This window comes from Ailuropoda melanoleuca, chromosome 3, assembly GCF_002007445.2.
Source record: "Ailuropoda melanoleuca isolate Jingjing chromosome 3, ASM200744v2, whole genome shotgun sequence".
Classification (NCBI taxonomy): domain Eukaryota; kingdom Metazoa; phylum Chordata; class Mammalia; order Carnivora; family Ursidae; genus Ailuropoda; species Ailuropoda melanoleuca.
The window spans coordinates 28117937-28135047 of record NC_048220.1 but is presented as its reverse complement, the minus strand read 5'-3'; the positions used below and the strand labels follow the sequence as shown (position 1 = coordinate 28135047).

At 45.6% G+C, this 17111-nt stretch overlaps 1 protein-coding gene and 1 long non-coding RNA gene across 3 annotated transcripts in view; both read left to right on the top strand.

The window, feature by feature from the left end:
* The window catches only part of LOC105236006, a 53922-nt gene extending 43353 nt beyond the window's left edge, over positions 1-10569 (top strand). The window contains exons 2-5 of one of the 2 annotated variants that reach the window (XR_854432.3): positions 1283-1445; positions 3935-3968; positions 8391-8487; positions 9705-10569. This is a non-coding gene — a long non-coding RNA (uncharacterized LOC105236006). Of the gene's footprint in view, positions 1-1282; positions 1504-3934; positions 3969-8390; positions 8488-9704 lie in introns of both variants that reach the window. The other variant, XR_004624034.1, reaches the window with a different exon arrangement.
* A 5009-nt stretch (positions 10570-15578) lies between these two features.
* Positions 15579-17111, top strand: part of NRG2 (neuregulin 2) — a 175628-nt gene continuing 174095 nt past the window's right edge. The window contains 2 exon segments of the mRNA XM_034655624.1: positions 15579-16091; positions 16093-16483. Of these exon segments, the coding sequence (XP_034511515.1) occupies positions 15756-16091; positions 16093-16483 (727 nt within the window). The 5' untranslated portion in view covers positions 15579-15755.

The following is a 17111-nucleotide window of genomic DNA, read 5'->3' as shown; positions in this document are numbered from 1 at the left end:
GCAAAATTCTCCAATTTTTCCTTGGCTGCATATGGTAACTATTTTTACACACCCTTGAATATTTTAGCGTATCTAACAGTGCCAGATAAATAGTGGTATACTTGTTAGTTGATTTAGATGTTACTACCTGGACCAGAGAGAGTGGCAGGATTTAATTTTATTTTTTTCCTTTGCCTAGGCTCCAAACAATATTTGTACATATGTACGTATTACAGCTTTAATAGAGAGATTGCACGTTCATTAATACGCTTTCACAGGTGAGAGAACACAGAAAGTCAGAAAGTGGAGGACATAGTTTTTAATGTGTTTTAAATTTGAGCCCTATCTTGCTTAAACTGAAATTTAAAAGTTTATTTATTACACGTTTCTTTATGCAAGAGGGCATTCTATAAAAGTTTTGTGTAGGTAATTTTTTAGTTAACTGTATCATAATCTCAGTATAGGCCAACTGGTGACAGACAAGAATGTGCATGTATGTATTAGTATATGGAAGCTCAACCACATTCACACAGCCCATCACCAAGACTAACTGCGCTGCTTTTTCTCTTCTGCAAACCTAACTTAAGTTTCATGTTTTGTTTATACTTTTTCTCCAGGGCTTTTGCTATTTCTTCAAAGGCAATGGCATCCATAAAAAATTTGAGGGAGGACGACACATAGCGTGATTTATCCAGGGACCTGCACCCCTTTAGGAATGCCACTTTGAGGTTGTCTTTGCCTGATACACTTTTCTCCTTGTCCTCCTGATAAGATCCTGTTTATCCTTTAGAAACACTCCTCCTCATCACCTCCTTTGTGTTTCTTGAGAGAATTAATTCATTTTCTGTACTGATGCCTGGGGAATGCTAACAATTTGAGTTTGATCAGAGGAAGAAAAGCCAGAAAGGAGACTTTAAGTGAAATGGTTTGGAAAGAAACCCAGAGGGAGTTGGGGGCATAGCAGATGAAAAGTGGAGACAACTGGGGCACCTGGGTGGCTCAGTTGGTTAAGCATCTGACTCTGGATTTCAGCTCCGGTCATGATCTTGGGGTCATGGGATTGAGCCCCACATTAGGCTCTGGGCTCAGCAAGAGTCCACTTGAGATTCTCTCTCTCTCTCCCTCTGCCCCTCCCCCTGCTCTCTCTCTCTCTCTTTCTCAAATAAACAAATAAATCATTTAAAAAAAGAAAAATGGAGACAACTGATTCAAGAAGTTTTGATGAACGGAAACAAGAAAAGGGGACAATGGGTGAAAGGAATATGGAGTCAAAGAAGTTTGTTGTTGTTTTTTTTTTTAATAGGTGATATGAAGGCATGTTTGTCTACTGAGTCAAAAGATGGGGAAAAATAGATGATGTAGCAGAAGAAAGAGATAATTGAGTGAGTCCTTGAGAAGGCTGGAAAGGAGGGGATCCGGAACACAACTGGCAGCGTTGGCTTTTGACAGGAACAAGAACAGAAACGGTTAGTTGTTCCCGAGTGAGAGAGGAAAGGCAGAGAGTGTGAGTCCAGCTGTGGAAAGGTTGGTATACTTGGTAGTGGGAAGAAGGGGGGGAAGGCCTGTCGGTTTTCTTCCTTCTGCCACAACATAGCTGAGTTCATCAACGCTAAACATATGCCTGCCATTACCTATAAGGTACAGAAAGAAAGTAAGCTACATAGGCTTCAAACTTATTTCTCACCGTTCTGTGAATTGACGAGGTGGTTCTGCTTCACGTGGTGCTGGCTGAGGGGCCCACAACGGTGCGGTGTCCCAAATGGTCTCGCTCTCCTGGTGGCTGTGCGCGCTGGCTGCTGGCTGGAAGCGCAGGCGGGGCCGTAGGCCAGGGGCCCCGCCCTTCCTGCCTGTGGGCCTTTGCACCTGTGTGGCTTCCTCACAGCATGGCGGTCTTAAGGGGGAAGGACTTTTTATGTGTCGAACCACTTGGCTGTTTGAAAGGCATTTGATATTGGGGTCGTTTCAGCTTTTGGGGCTGCATTTTAAAATTAATCCATAAAATCTATAGCTGGAAAGCCATATGCATATTTTGTCTGGCTGATTAAACTGACTGATAATAATTCTTTGTTTTAAAAATATTTATTGTTTGTTTGTTTATTTATTTTAGAGAAAGTGAGAGAGAAAAAGAGCGTGTCCGTCGGGGGTGGGGCAGAGGGAGAGAATCTCCAGGCAGACGCCCTGCCCGAGTGTTTTGTGCAGGGCTAGATCCCACTTCTCCTGAAGAGTCCGAGGCTTAACAGACTGAGCCACCCAGGTGCCCCACGAGCTCTTAACAATAGCAACAACAGCTGTGATTTTTCTTAGACCCAGAAAATAAGCAAAGCTTCATATCTCCTTTGGTGACTTGCATTTCTTTTTTCAGGTAGAAAACTGCCACCTGTCACCAAGATTCGTCTTATTTTTCTGTGCACATGGCAGATTTATCCTGAATGCAGAATTTTAAAGTCTCATTTCCCCCCCCCCATACTAGTAACATTATTTTTTGGATGACTTGTCATATACAAAAAATAAGGGGAACATTGAAAGAATGCACACAGGGGAAACGAAGGGCTCTTGCTTCTGACTCCACGGATAGAAACACAGTCAATGTGAAATTAGACTCAAAGCTTTGTGTTCCTGAGAGAATGGTGAAAAGGAAAGGTGAAAAAGTTGTATGTTCACGAGAAAGAAGCAGTGGAGTCAGGAAGATATGAAAGAGAGCTAAATGATAGATACAAAAAAATGTAGCTTCTGGGAAGAGCTACTTGGCCCTGATAATTTTCCATTTCAAAAAACAAAATAAAACAAAACCCTGAATTGTAAGCATTATAATTCATTTTAAAGGGCATTCTGTTTTCCCCTGGATGTATATCACAAAATTGCAAACTTAAAAATACCTGAAACAATATAAAGTTCCACTGTATGCATGCCGTTTTGGTGAGGAAGTGATTGGTAAGGAAGATGTCCATGTGATACCGTAAACATTATACCGTACCCTGTACAGTTATGTTTACTAGCAATCATGGTTCAGACTTGGAAAACTTTATCCCTGCCACTGTTTCTGTAATGCATAGCACTTTCCCTACTTTTGCCTGCAAAATCCCCTTTCCAGACCGTGTGAATTTCTTTCACATTTGAGGTCCCCAGCAGGGCATATCCAATAAAACTTTCTACAGTGATGGAAATCTTAATTTTCACTGTTTAATATAGTAATCTCTAGTCATATATGGTGACTGAGCGCTTGAAATATGGCTAGTACAAATGAGGAACAGAATTTATAATTTTATTTAGTTTTAATTGCTTACAGTTACTTTTTAAATAGCCACATAGGGGGAGTGGCTACCATATCAGACAGGACAGCCTGGCATCTCACTTGTTGCTAATAAAATTCTGCTCACCTCCTTTTTCTTAGAATCTGAAAAAACTGAGCTGTAATGTCATAATTCAGTCATGAATATTGCCCTATCATAGTTTTTATTTGTAGTAATTTGATTAATGTCTCTCTCATTGGATCCCAAGCTCTTAGGGGCAAAGGCTAAGTTTGGTTTTTTCTCAGCTTTATGCTCAGCACCTAGTCCAGTAGCTGGAACATAATAGATGTTCAATAAACAAATTAGTACATGAATGAATTCAAAGGATCCGTATACCTTTGGTATAAATGATGCCTCCACTATCTACCCTGTGTGCGTGTGTGTGTGTGTGTGAGTGAGAGAGAGACAGAGACAGACAGCGACAGAGATAGGTTTCTAGAGAAGGATCTAAAGATGTGGATAGGAAACTAAGGCCAGGTTATTACAGAGTTAGAGTTGGCCACAGAGGACTTTGGAATCAGCAACTTGGCTTTATTAATAACAAGACTCTTCTTAAGCATCCACTACATGCCAGACAATATCCAAAGTACTTTACATGAAGTGTCTTATGTAATCCTCGTAAGATGACCCTACGGAATAAGTGCTATTGTTGTCCCCATTTACAGATGGCACAGAGGGAAAGAGGAGTCACCTACCAAGGTAAGTAGCAGAGCAAGCATTTAAATCCAAGCCATCTGACTGCAGAGCCTACCTTCTTAATCGCAATGCTGTATTGCTTTCTGTTTGATTGTGTCCATACGGTGACAGAAGCTTAGTGACCTCAAATGTCTGCATCAAGTCTTTGTCTAAATTTAAGCCTCAGTAAGCCGGTGTCTGCTAGAGGTTTAGGCTTCTTTCCAGTGGTGCAGGTGGAAGGAGGTGGGGGTAGTAGAACCAAGAATAGTAGGATATGAAAATCTGCCCAGGATTTCTTTGCTAAGCAAGCAAACAAGTATTTTTATTTTTAGGATTTTTTGCCTTCTACATAATCAAGAGGAAATAAACCCCTTTCTGTAATTTAAAAAAAAGCACAAAATGATCAACCCCCCACCCTTCCAAATCTCTGTTCTAGTTAGAAAGATCAACGGAGGCTTGAAACCTCAGAGTTAATACAGCCTGATTGTAAATTCCAGTTTTATTTAGCTTTCCCTCCACCTCTCCCCTCAACTCTATCCCATACTTAGTGCTCCATACATCGTCCATAGTTGATAGTCCTATTTAGTTGTTTAATTGTTTTGTGTAAGGATAGCTCCTCTTCCTGTGCTAATTATACTCTGCGTGCCCCCCCCAACCATTTCCACCTACCACCCCACCCCCCACCAGATTCAGCCCTGCTCCGAACCCTGAGCACCAACTCTGTGGACTGTCACCTCTGGCCTCCTGCGGGCTCGGCGGAAGCTTGGCATAGGGGTAGGAAGAAGAGGAAGAAAAAAAATAGGGGATTTCTTCTCCCCTTACCCCTTACTTTGGTGCCAGGTTTTTGTCCTCGCTGCCAACAACACCCCCCACATTGTTCCAGCACTCCCTGGGATCCCGTGACCCCTTCCTCACCTCGCCCCTGCATGTCTAGGGAAGGGAAGGTTTTAACAAACTCTTGCCAGTCCCTGGATGCCTCGACCTACCTGTTGTTTCTTTTAACTCGGCCCACATCCTTGTAAATAGTCCCTTTAGTAAATTATTTTCAGTAAACTGTTTCAAGTAGAATCTTATTTCCTGGTTGGGATCCTGCTTGATCTATTTCCCCCTTGGTAGTCTTTCAAATTTCTTCAAGGCATGGGGGAAGCCTGGACTTCCAAATGGGTGTAAGTTTAAATAGGCTTCAGGTAGACAGTCTCACAGAGTGGATCAGGAGATTTTATCCCTCTGTTTCCTACCCCATTCAGGGGAGAGAGACTGAATATGACGGGCAGGCATAGCCTGTTACAGGTGTCAGAGAGAGCGCGTCTGCCTTTTTCGCAGCATGGTGAGATGACCTCGAGATGGTTCACTGCCCTGGGACGGATCATCAAGCAACCTTGCGATTACTAAATGGGTTTCCTGGGTAACTGGATCCAGAGACAGGGGTACCTTGCAGGGTGGACGCCAACATTTCAGACCCTGCAAAAGTATAGTCTTCTCTTCTATTCATCAAATTGTCATTTTCAAAGAGGGGAGGGAAAAAGAATACAGTTTTCCATCTTTCCCTCTCCACACGCATACTACCTTTTTACTTTCTGGCTTGCATTTCTCAAATATGTATCTTTTGCTGTTGTTGTTCTGTTTTGCTTACAGCTTGAGCCTTATGTTCAAATGAAGATTTCTGTTACCCAAATCGATACGCCAGTCTGTTTCTCTACTCTGACACTGTATCCACATTCCCGTCTTCATTCCGGTTATAGTAGAAAGATCGCTTTTCCTGTCAAAGAGTAGCCCCTCTCTCTGCACTCTTATGGTCATCTTCTTTTGTCTTCTGAAGGACCTCCCTCTTCACTTATGCCCTTTCTCCCACAATTTCTTCCTTCTTACTGGAACATTCCCATCAGCGTACAAGCATCCACTAGCATCTCCTGTTTTGGTAAAAACATTCTCTTGACTCCACATCCCCCTCCAACTAGTGCTTCATTTCTCTGTTTGTCTGCCCAGCAAAACTTTTTGAAAAAGTTGTTTTTACTGGCTGTCACCACTTCCTTACCTTTCATTGACTCCATCCTGGCTTCCTTCCAGGAAGCCATCACTCCACTGAAAAAACTTTAGTCAAGGTCACAAGTGAACTCCATGTTGGTGAATTCTATTGCTCTTTCTCATCCTCAGCCTCTGATAAACATTGGACACAGATGACCAGCCTGTCTTTAAAATACTTTCTTCTCTTGGCTTCTACGGCACCATTCTCTCAGTCTCCTTTCCTGACTCTTCCTCCTCTATTCAATCTCTAAATGTTGGGTTACTCCAGGGCTAAGTTCTAGACTTGTACCACCCGCATGTGGCTAGTGTGAAATAAGATTTGCTGTAAACATAAAATGTACTCTGAACTTAATGTGACTTAATGTGAAAAAAAGTATATAAATTATCTCATTAAAATTTATTGTATCTATTGAAATAATATTTTGCATACATTTGGGTTTTTTTTAAGAGAGAGAGAGAGCAGGGGGAGGGGGGCAGGGAATGAGAGAGAGAGAGAGAGAAAATCTCAAGCATGCTCCATGCCCAGCATAGAGCCCCATGTGGGGCTCGATCCCATGACCCCAAGGTCATGACCTGAGCCAAAATCAAAAGTATGCCCAAGTGACTGAGTCACCCAGGTGCCCCTGAATATATTGGGTTATTATAATTCATTTCATGTGTTTCTTTCTACTTTTTAAATGGGGCTGTAGGGAAATTCAGAACTACATAGTATCTGACATATATGTCTATTGGACAGTAGTTCGAGATAATTTTCCCTACCGGATTTCTCATTTCATCATTATCCAGCCCCATAGCTTTACATAACATCTATATGTTGACCCCCCGGTTCAGACCTTTAACTCTGACCTCTTGTTTGAAGTCCAGACTTACCTGTGCAGCTGGTACTTAAACTTCCATCTGAAGGTCTAACAGGTGTCTGAGATGTTAGCATGTCAAAACTGGAATTTTCTACTTCCTCCAGCTCCATTATGTTACTTGCTAAGTTTCCCATCCCGATCTGTCCAGTTACTCAAGCCAAAATTTGAGTCATCCTCAATCACTTTATTTTCTGTACTCACTTCACCCAATCTTCTAGCAAGTCTTGTTGGTTCTACCTTCAAATTACATTTTGAATTCCACCCATTTTTCATCTCCTCTGCCACTACCCCAGTCTAAGCCACTGTCACCTCCTACCCATAGTACTGTAACAGCTTCCTAACTGCTCTCTTTGCTTCCACTCACGCAATCATTACAGTCTCTGCCCCATATCTGAGAATGATCCTTTATGCACATAAACCAGACCATGTCATTCCCCTTACTTATGCCCTCCAGTGACTTCCCATTGTACTTAGAGTAAAATCCAAACCTATCATAGCGTCCCAGGCTCAGCCTAAGTCTGATCCCTACCGATCTCCCTAACCTCGTTCCATGCCATGCTTTCCCCTTGCTGTAACAATTTCCAATGTCGCTGGCCTTCCTTCTATACTTTGATCGTGTCGAGTTAGTTATTACCTCGGGCCCTTTGTAAGGTGCTCTTCCCTCTACCTCAAATGCTCTGCTCCCAGAGTTTCGTGTGGCAACTCCTCTTCCTCCTTCAGATCTCAGCTCAGATACTGCCTCCTTAGAGAGGCCATCCCTGCAGGCGGCATTCTGTCCAAGTCACTTCCAATCGAGTCATACTCAAAAACTCTCTTCCTCATTTCTTTCTCTTCCTAAAATGCTTTATGTCATTGTTTCCTTTTTAGCGTCTACCCCCCTTTAAGAGTCGAAGCACTTCAAGAACAGGGACCTTGTGTGTTAATCGAATGGATTTTTTAAAAGAAGGAGTGAACGAAACCCTTTTGGGAATAAGGAACTTCATTTGGAATGAATAACGTGGTGTGTTTTAGAAACTAAGTCACTTAGGAAACTTAAGGAGATGATGCATTAGGCCTTAATAGATATTAACTCCTTAGTGGGATTGAGCTTGTCATGTCCAACAAACATTGAGGACCCAGCATTTGCATGGCAAACTCTTTCTGCCCTCAGAATTGGGAAAGCTGAAGGAATGGCAGGTCACTGAGCCTGTGAGGCAAAGAGGAGGGTGACATTATGGGAGAATAGTGTGTGTTTGTTGGCAGGGGGCAGAGAGAGGACAAGGGCAAGTGCTAGCTCCTGACTTTATGCCTAGATTTTAGCTCTAGCTAAAAGGAACCATGCTAATTATTTCTTTAGCATCTGGGTCAGTATGCATAGTAGGTTTTCAATAAATGTTTTCTGGCAGAATGAATAAATGAGCTTATGAATTGGAAAGAAAATTCAGGAAAGGTAAAGTCTTAACATTTCTGACCTGGAAATTATGGGGTAGAGACAAGGTTGAATTGGACACTTGAAGGCATACTAGCCTGAGGATTTGGGAATAAGAGAATACTTTCTTCTTCTCGTCCCGCTTCACGCCCCCAGAGTTGAATCAACCTCAGAGTTCCTGTTGACCCCAGGAGAGGATTCCAAATACACAAATCAGGAAAACAGAGGGAGGCAAATCTCTGAATGTTAACCGGTAAGAACGTCTAGCTGAGGACGTCTCATTTTCCCCCAATCCCAGTTCAATATGCTCGGACATGTAAAAGAAAACCTCTGATGGTGTGAAGTGTGAACGTATTATCCGATCGTGATAATACAAACTCAATAGTCTGTGTCCAGATGATACCTCTGTTATGGTCTATTTTAGGGAGCTTCTGAATTTGAATCTAAAAGTGATCTCTGGAAAAAAGATAATAATTTGGGCTCACATAGCACTTTTCACGTAAAGGTCTCCAAGCACTTTACAGAGAAATAAGTATTATTATCCCAGATGGAAGAACTCAGACAGAGGGGTTGCTGCCCATTTCAGCAAATTGGACAGTGGAAGCCCTTGGAGTCCTGACAGAACCCTAGGCTAGCAATGACTGAACCATGTCCTCTTCATTGGGAGCTGGGTCTATCAATGATGTGACTTCTTATAAATGCATACACACATACATGTATACATACATATATAAACTAGAATGTCAGGCTCTACTCTTGAGAACTTCAGCATGTGTTCAAAACATCTGCAAATGGGTGGTTTTAAAACTAGTGAGTTGGGGGTAAAGTCTAGGTACTTAAAATAAGAAAAGTGGTTAGTCTCGCTGGACTAATAATAGCTCACATGAGCCAGGCATCATTTGAAGTAGACTACAAGTATTATTATATTTAAGACTCACTACAGTTGTAATGAGGTAGAAACTATTATCACTCTACCCATTTTACAGTTGAGGCAACTGAGACACAGAGAAGTGAAGTAACTCAGCAAGTGGCAGAGCTGGAATTCAGACGTAGACAGGGTGAGCCCATCGCCCACACGCTTGGCCAGTGACTCTGTGCTGGGGACTGTAAAGCATGTTGCATGAATTGTCTCACTGAATCCTCACAAAACCCCTAAGAGGTAGATACACCGTTACCCCAGTATTATTGGGGGGAGGAAACAAAGGCTTAGAAAGGTGAAGTGACCTGCTCAAGCTCACATTCTAGAAGGGGCGGAGCCAAGATTTTGAACCGTGGACAGAAAAGTACCAGGCAAGGAGTTCAGCTGTTAGTGCTGTTTCTGCTACTAACTAGGCTGTGCGACCTTGAGCAAATCAAACCACCCCTGCGCCTCTGTCTACCTCTGTGAAAGGAGGACATCGGACTACATTGACGCCAAAGCCCTTTCCAGTGCTAATATTCTCAGATTCTCAATATCTGTTTTCTATTTAGTCCCTTGTTTGAAAATCCTTGGAGGAAAAGAAATTAACCACACAGAACCTGAGAGTGACTCTGGAAGCCAAATTTAGAAAACAGATCTCAAAAGGAGAAAAAAAGAAGTTTACAGAAATGTCTTTATTTAGAGAACGAGACTGTCCTGTCGTGTTGGCTTGATTTGTGAGACTCGGTGACCACATAAAGGCCGTACATCTCTTTGACGAGCCAGTTCTCCTGGTCATAGCGACTCATGTAACCTGGTTCAGTGGCCATTTTTGGCCACTGAATCGACTAAAGCTGGAAGAAGCCCATCTTGTGTAGGAGGGATCTGGAAGAAGAAGCCAAGCTTTTCATGTGGGTGTTCTATCTTGAATTCAGAATGTCTATACCATTCTGTCTACTTCTGTTTTTATTCTCAGTGATTATTATATAGTGACACAGCCTACTGCTACCATGAACCAGTTTTTTCACAACCTGGTGGGCAGCCATGCTGTAGTCAACAGGTCTGGCTTTCCATTTCTCCGTGTTATTCTGTTCAAAAACGTGAGCTTGATCCAAAGGAAACACATTTATTATCTTAAAGACATATCTTTACTCCTGTGTTCATTGCAGTGTTGTTCACAATAGCCTCAGTATAGAAACAACCCCAGTGTCCATCAATGAATGAATGGATAAAGATGGGCTATATCCCTCTCTACAAAGTTATTATCATTCAGCCTTAAAAAAGAAGAAAATGCTTGGATTTGCAACACCACGGGTGAACCTGGAGGGCATTATGCCAGGTGAAATGAGTCAGACAAAGACAAATACTGCAAGGTGTCCTTTATGTGTGGAATCTTAAAACAAAACAAACCAAGACAAAATAAAACAATGAAATAAAATGAAATGCAAGTCAGGCTCCTAGAAACAGAATAGAATGGTGCTTGCCAGGGGCTGGAGAGTGGGGGAAGGGAGAGAGATTGGTAAACGGGCACAAGCTTCCAGTTATAAAATGAATAAGCTCTTAAGATCTAATGTATATATGGCGACTATAGTTGATTACATGGTATTGTATAATGAAAATTCGTTAATGGAATAGAATTTAAATATTCTTACCAGAAAAAGTAAATATATGAGGTGGTGAATGTGTCAATTAACTCGATTATAAGAATCCTTTTACAATGTATATGTGTATCGAATTACTGCCTTGTACACTTTAAATATCTTACAGTTTTGTCAATTATACCTCCATAAAGCTGAAAAAATAAAAACAAATAAAGAAGAGAAAAAATAAAACAAGCCAAAAAACCTCCCAAAAGTGTGAGCTTGAGTTTGTAATAATCCTTGGCCCTCTCCATGGCTTTGTGATCTTGGGAAAGTCACTTAAATTCTCTCAATGTCTCAATTTTCCTCATCCTTTTTCAAAGTGATGCCTACACTCCTTGAGCTCCAGTGGTATAAATTTCAATAGTCTGCCATGGGCGGAAGTGGTTGGGAGAGATTGGAGACCTCTCCTCTCGGATGACATGTGGTGACGCGGAAGGCCAACGCGGTGCTGTGAGCAAAGCAGGCGTTTTGGGCACGGACAAGCCTGCGTGGCAATCCCAGCTCTGCCTGTCATTTGGGCAAGGTATTAAATCTCTAGAAGCCTCTTCAATTTGTAAAATGCAACGTTGTTGAGGTACGGCTATATAAACGTGAAGCCCCTGACAGTCAATAGGCCACTAATAAGTGGTGACCATTATTATTTTTATTATCAATTGCTGAATTATGATGAATAGTTAGCAGAATAATCAAGATTTATTTTCTAAAACATGCGTACTCATTCACTTTGATCCCCAGGAAAGAGCCAATGCAGAATTGGGCTGTCCTAGGAAATTGAATCTTGTGCTTATCTATACTAAACGCTTGAGGCTAATTCTGGAAGCTTATCCTCATACACAGCACACCTTGAGAAAACCTGGGCAGGTACTTCTCTTCCCCTTAGAAGTCTCTGCCTAAGTCCCCACTTCTGTGACCCAAGGAATTCTGGGAGTCTGTTGGGATCTCAAAACTTACCTTGCGTTCTAAAGAGGGTAAAATTATAATGCACTAATTCCCAATGCTTTTTAACATGAGAATCTCATTTTAAGGCAAAAATAATTTCAAGGAGTCCCATAAAATAATGGTTCTATTTTAAGTAGCTTTTGAGTAAGAAGATATGTGACAAAAATTTAGCAATGGTAAGAAGTTAGAGAATCCTCTCAAACATTTTTTTTGAGTGGGTAGTAAACAAGCCTGATAGAAAATTCACAAGGTACCAAAGGGAATAGTACTTGTACTCTACCTGTCTGTCACTCAGTGTCCTTCCCAGAGCCAACCGTTGTTTTAATTCCTGCTGTGTCCTGTCAAAGGTAATCTATACTTTACAAATACAGATTTATCCTTCGGAAAAAGTAAAAAGCATAGCAGATCTTTCCACTGTTTTTCGTACTTAATAATGTCTTGTTATGCTTTAAATGGGCTATGTGAAAAACAGAGAGAACGATGTGTATTTTTATTCATCACAGTGGCATCTACTATTGAAAAGTTAGATTGTATTTATTAATATACAGAAAGTCCAAGTGTACCTCAACTACACACCACCTAGAGAGTCTCAGCTCTAAGATTGGGAACCACTGGTATAAGATCAATGATATTCAACATTAATTTTGGCCCCTACTTTGTACCAGGCATTGTTCTAAACCCTTTGCACTGGTTATCTTACGTAATCCACAGCCTTCAAATCCTTCTCCTCTCGGCTTAAATGTTATCTCCNAAGTTATCAATGATATTCAACATTAATTTTGGCCCCTACTTTGTACCAGGCATTGTTCTAAGCCCTTTGCACTGGTTATCTTACGTAATCCACAGCCTTCAAATCCTTCTCCTCTCGGCTTAAATGTTATCTCCTTAGAGAAGCTTTCTGTGATCCAAGTATACCTGCCCTCTCCCCTTTCCATTATTCTCTATCATTTCATCCTCTTTATTTCCTTCAGGACATGAACCACTCTACGTAATTAGTCACCTATTTGTCTGCTTTTTTACTCTTGTCTTCCCAATAGTATGGCTTTACGAGCAAGGGCAGAATCAGTTTGGCTCCCTGCAGTCTGTCCAGTGGCCAGTACCGTGTCTCAGTGCTTGGCACAGAGGAGCCATTTATTGGATATTTATTAAGTAGATCACGAGCAAAAACCAACTTTATGAGGTAGACCCTATTATTATCTCTGTTACACAAATGAGGAAACCAAGGCCTAGAGAGAAAAACAGCCTCATTCCAAAGTTAGTAAATTACAAAATTGGTTTGAAACCCAGCTCTGCTTGACCCCAGAGCACAAGCTCTTTACCACTACTCTGTTGTCAGAAATGGAAGACTGAGGGGCGCCTGGGTGGCACAGCGGTTAAGCGTCTGCCTTCGGCTCAGGGCGTGATCCCGGCGTTATGGGATCGAGCCCCACATCAGGCTCCTCTGCTATGAGCCTGCTTCTTCCTCTCCCACTCCCCCTGCTTGTGTTCCTTCTCTCGCTGGCTGTCTCTATCTCTGTCGAATAAATAAATAAAATCTTTAAAAAAAAAAAAGAAATGGAAGACTGAGTACGGTCCTGGCCGTGTGTGATCTTGAGTAAGTCCCTTTTCCTCCCTAGGACTGTTCGCTCCATTGGAAAATAAGAGGGTGAAGTTAGCAATATTNGAAGACTGAGTACGGTCCTGGCCGTGTGTGATCTTTGAGTAAGTCCCTTTTCCTCCCTAGGACTGTTCGCTCCATTGGAAAATAAGAGGGTGAAGTTAGCAATATTCCTCACAGTAGTGCTCTGTGATGGAGGAGATCATGATCTATGAAAATGTAAAGGGGGACATTGAAGCGGCCAACAAGACTGGCCTGATGCCTTTAAGAGAGATGACTTTAGATTCTTTTCTTCCTTCCCCCCTTCCCTCACAGAAGATTTGCTGATCTTTATTCTATGGCAGGCACTGTGTCGGACATCCCTTTGGATAGGGCTCCAAAGACTAATAGGACATAGTCTCTGCCGTTAAGGTGCCTGGTCTGATGGGTCTAGTGCAGACCCACTAACGGCTGCCATTAGTATAGTCAGTGCCATAACAGTAATATGTATGAGGCACATGGTTACACGGAAGAGGAAGGGATTAATTCCATGATGTTATATGTACAGTGTTCGGGATGGAGGTGGATGTAAGGATGGGAAGGATGAGGTATAAGCCTGAGCTGGGTCTTGGGGAAAGAATAGTTTCCCAGATGGACAGGCTGAGGTGAAGCTTTTGGGCACGAGAGACATTATATAGGCAGAAGCCCAGCAAGAACGGCACATTGTGCTGGATTCCTAGGGTAGGGGGGTGGCTCCCAAAGTATGGAGCTGGTTAGGTAGAGGAAGCCCAGGAGGAGTCAGCCGAAGAGTGTGGACTTGACTCCTGAGAGCAGTGGCATGGCCAACTCATATTTACATTTTATTTTTAGAAGGATGACTCTGACAGTGGTAGGACTGGAGGAGGCTGGCGAGGCACACAGTGGGAAACTAGTTAGGAGGCTTTGCAGTAGTCCGGGCGAGAGACGATGAGCACTCAGACCTGAGGCTTTCACTGCAGGGCTGGAGAAGAGCTAGATACACTGCAGATTTTTAAAAGGTAGAGCAGAAGGACTTGGTGATTGATTGGATGAGGGCAAGTTAGAGGAGACTAAGGGACTTACTGGAATGGATCAGGTGGCCAAGCATAAAACGCTGCTATTAACAATTACAGGGAATTTGGAGTGGGGTGGGAGAAATAATGCTGTCGGCTTTGGATACATTAAGTCTGAGGTGTCTCTCAGACAGCCAGCAGGAAAGGTCTAGCTATGTCCTTCCTTTCCAGAATAGCAGTCCAAGCCTGAGCCAGACATCCCTGGGCCCATTTCCTGCGGGGCCCAGGCAGGGATAAAATTCTCCAAGACCTGAGTGGAATTCCTGAGTTCCACATCCTTCAAGGATCTAAGCTGGGAATTGAAAACTCCCTAGATCCTTATTGATGGGAGGAGAATGGATCCTGGATTTGCTTTTTAAAATGAGGCATTGGCTCCAGTGGATCAAACTCTCCTGTCCCTTGCAAGGACCAGACTTTTTAAAAAGAAACCATTTCCTATGAAGCAGCCTCTGGCCCAGACAGGCTCTGGCTCTCGAGTTGGCTCCCAAGAAGCCCCCACTTCCCTTAGGGAACAGCTTTTTAAAAAGAAGACGAGGTTGTACGGCATGTATCCTGGTCCAGCCTGGCCGCTGCAGAAAGCCCAGAGTCTTGAGGACTGGACCCTCTCCCAGCCACCACCCTTAGTTAGGTGTCCTCAATGCCGAGACAAGACTGCACGTAGCCCTCTTTCCAAAATGATGGGACTGGACTCCTTTCCCACCTCAACTCGAATGCCTAGAGCTCCCTAGGCGGTGGCAGGGCCGAACACGTGGGTTCCCTTAGGGGCCGGCCTCTAGGGTCCTCCCGGGGAAGGGGACAACCTAGGAGGCGGAAGGCTGGCTCGCCACACGGAGCGTGGTAATCTCCCTGGCTGCTCCAGTCTATGGCCAAAGGCAGGGGCACGCCCTATGTCCCATTCCCATGTTCATAGGACCGTGCCAGAATCCCTTTTCTCTACTCCGCCCTCTCCTCACGCACTGTCCCACTGTCCTGCCCATAAATCGGAGGAGCAAAGGTAGCACGATTCCTCCCGCGCCCCTGCGGGCCGCGAAATCGGGCGTAAAGCAGTGCAGTCCCCAGCTTCCCCTGCAGAAGCCGCGCTCCTCGCTCGGTCCGGGGGTAGAGGGGGCGCGAGAGAGCAAGTGGGCGGGCGTCCTATTCTCCGCATCCTCCTCCAGGTCCTGGCGCGCAGGGTGGGAGCGCCGCGCCGCTCCGCGCTGCGCATCGCGGCCCGCTTGCCGCCTGCCCCCTGCCTTAGCTGGCCGCCTCCCCCGGCTGCCGGTGGAGGGCTACGAGGCGCTAACGTTACGCTGTTTCCGGTTTTCTAGCGGGCTCTGTTTCCCCTCCCAAGGCGGCGGCGGCGGAGCGGCGGAGCCCCCCAAATGGCCTGGCCAGATGCGGCAGGTTTGCTGCTCAGCGCTGCCGCCGCCGCCACTGGAGAAGGCTCGGTGCAGCAGCTACAGCGACAGCAGCAGCAGCAGCGGCAGCAGCAGCAGCAGCAGCAGCGAGAGGAGCAGCAGCGGCAGCAGCAGCGGCAGCGGCAGCAGCAGCGAGAGCAGCAGCAGCAGCAGCAGCAGCAACAGCAGCATCTCCCGTCCCGCTGCGCCCCCAGAGCCGCGGCCGCCGCAACAGCCGCAGCCCCGCAGCCCCGCAGCCCGGAGAGCCGCCGCCCGCTCTCGAGCCGCAGCCGCCGGCGGCATGAGGCGCGACCCGGCCCCCGGCTTCTCCATGGCTGCTCTTCGGTGTGTCGCTCGCCTGCTACTCGCCTAGCCTCAAGTCGGTGCAGGACCAGGCATACAAGGCACCGGTGGTGGTGGAGGGCAAGGTACAGGGGCTGGCCCCAGCCGGCGGCTCCGGCTCCAACAGCACCCGCGAGCCGCCCGCCTCGGGTCGGGTGGCGCTGGTGAAGGTGCTGGACAAGTGGCCGCTCCGGAGCGGGGGGCTGCAGCGCGAGCAGGTGATCAGCGTGGGCTCCTGTGCGCCGCTCGAAAGGAACCAGCGCTACATCTTTTTCCTGGAGCCCACGGAGCAGCCCTTAGTCTTTAAGACGGCCTTTGCCCCCATCGACACCAACGGCAAAAACCTCAAGAAAGAGGTGGGCAAGATCCTGTGCACGGACTGCGGTGAGTCGCCCCCTCCCTCGGCTAGAGAAAGGGGGGAGGGGCGAGGTGGTGGAGAATGGGGGTGGGGCGGGGAGGTGCTGCAGGTGCCCAGGGCTGGCAGCGCCCGGCTGCTGGGGGGGTGGGGCCGCCCCTGGGCAGGGCACCTGGCACGGGTGGGTGAGGGGTTGGTGTTGGGGAGAAGGAGGATCAGGCCCAAAGTGTGCCAGGGGTGGGGGGCGGGGGAAGGCGCTGGCCTGTGCCAGCAGCGATCTGCGGCTGATGTACGGCATGTGGAGCTGGAAAGCTGCCATCATAGCCCAGTAGCGGCAGGAAAAACGGAGAAGTCCGGGTGGTGCTGGCCCGAGGCTCGGTGAGTCAGGAGTGACCCTTGGAGGCCTTGCCCGCTCTGCTCCCGTGGGCCTGCCTTGCTCAGGCTGGCCAGGGTCTGCAGGAGCAGCTGGGCACACTCCCCGGTTGGGAAGGCCTCCGCTTACAAGTTCTCCTAGGGAATGATGGCCCCCGCCCCCTCCTTCCTCTCCTGGGCTCCGGGTTCAGCTCATCCACACCGCTGGCGCAGGCAGAGTTGGACTTTTTCTGCTGTTTTCCGTCCTCCATGTGGCTCGGGGTGTTTTCTCCGTAGTGATTGCCT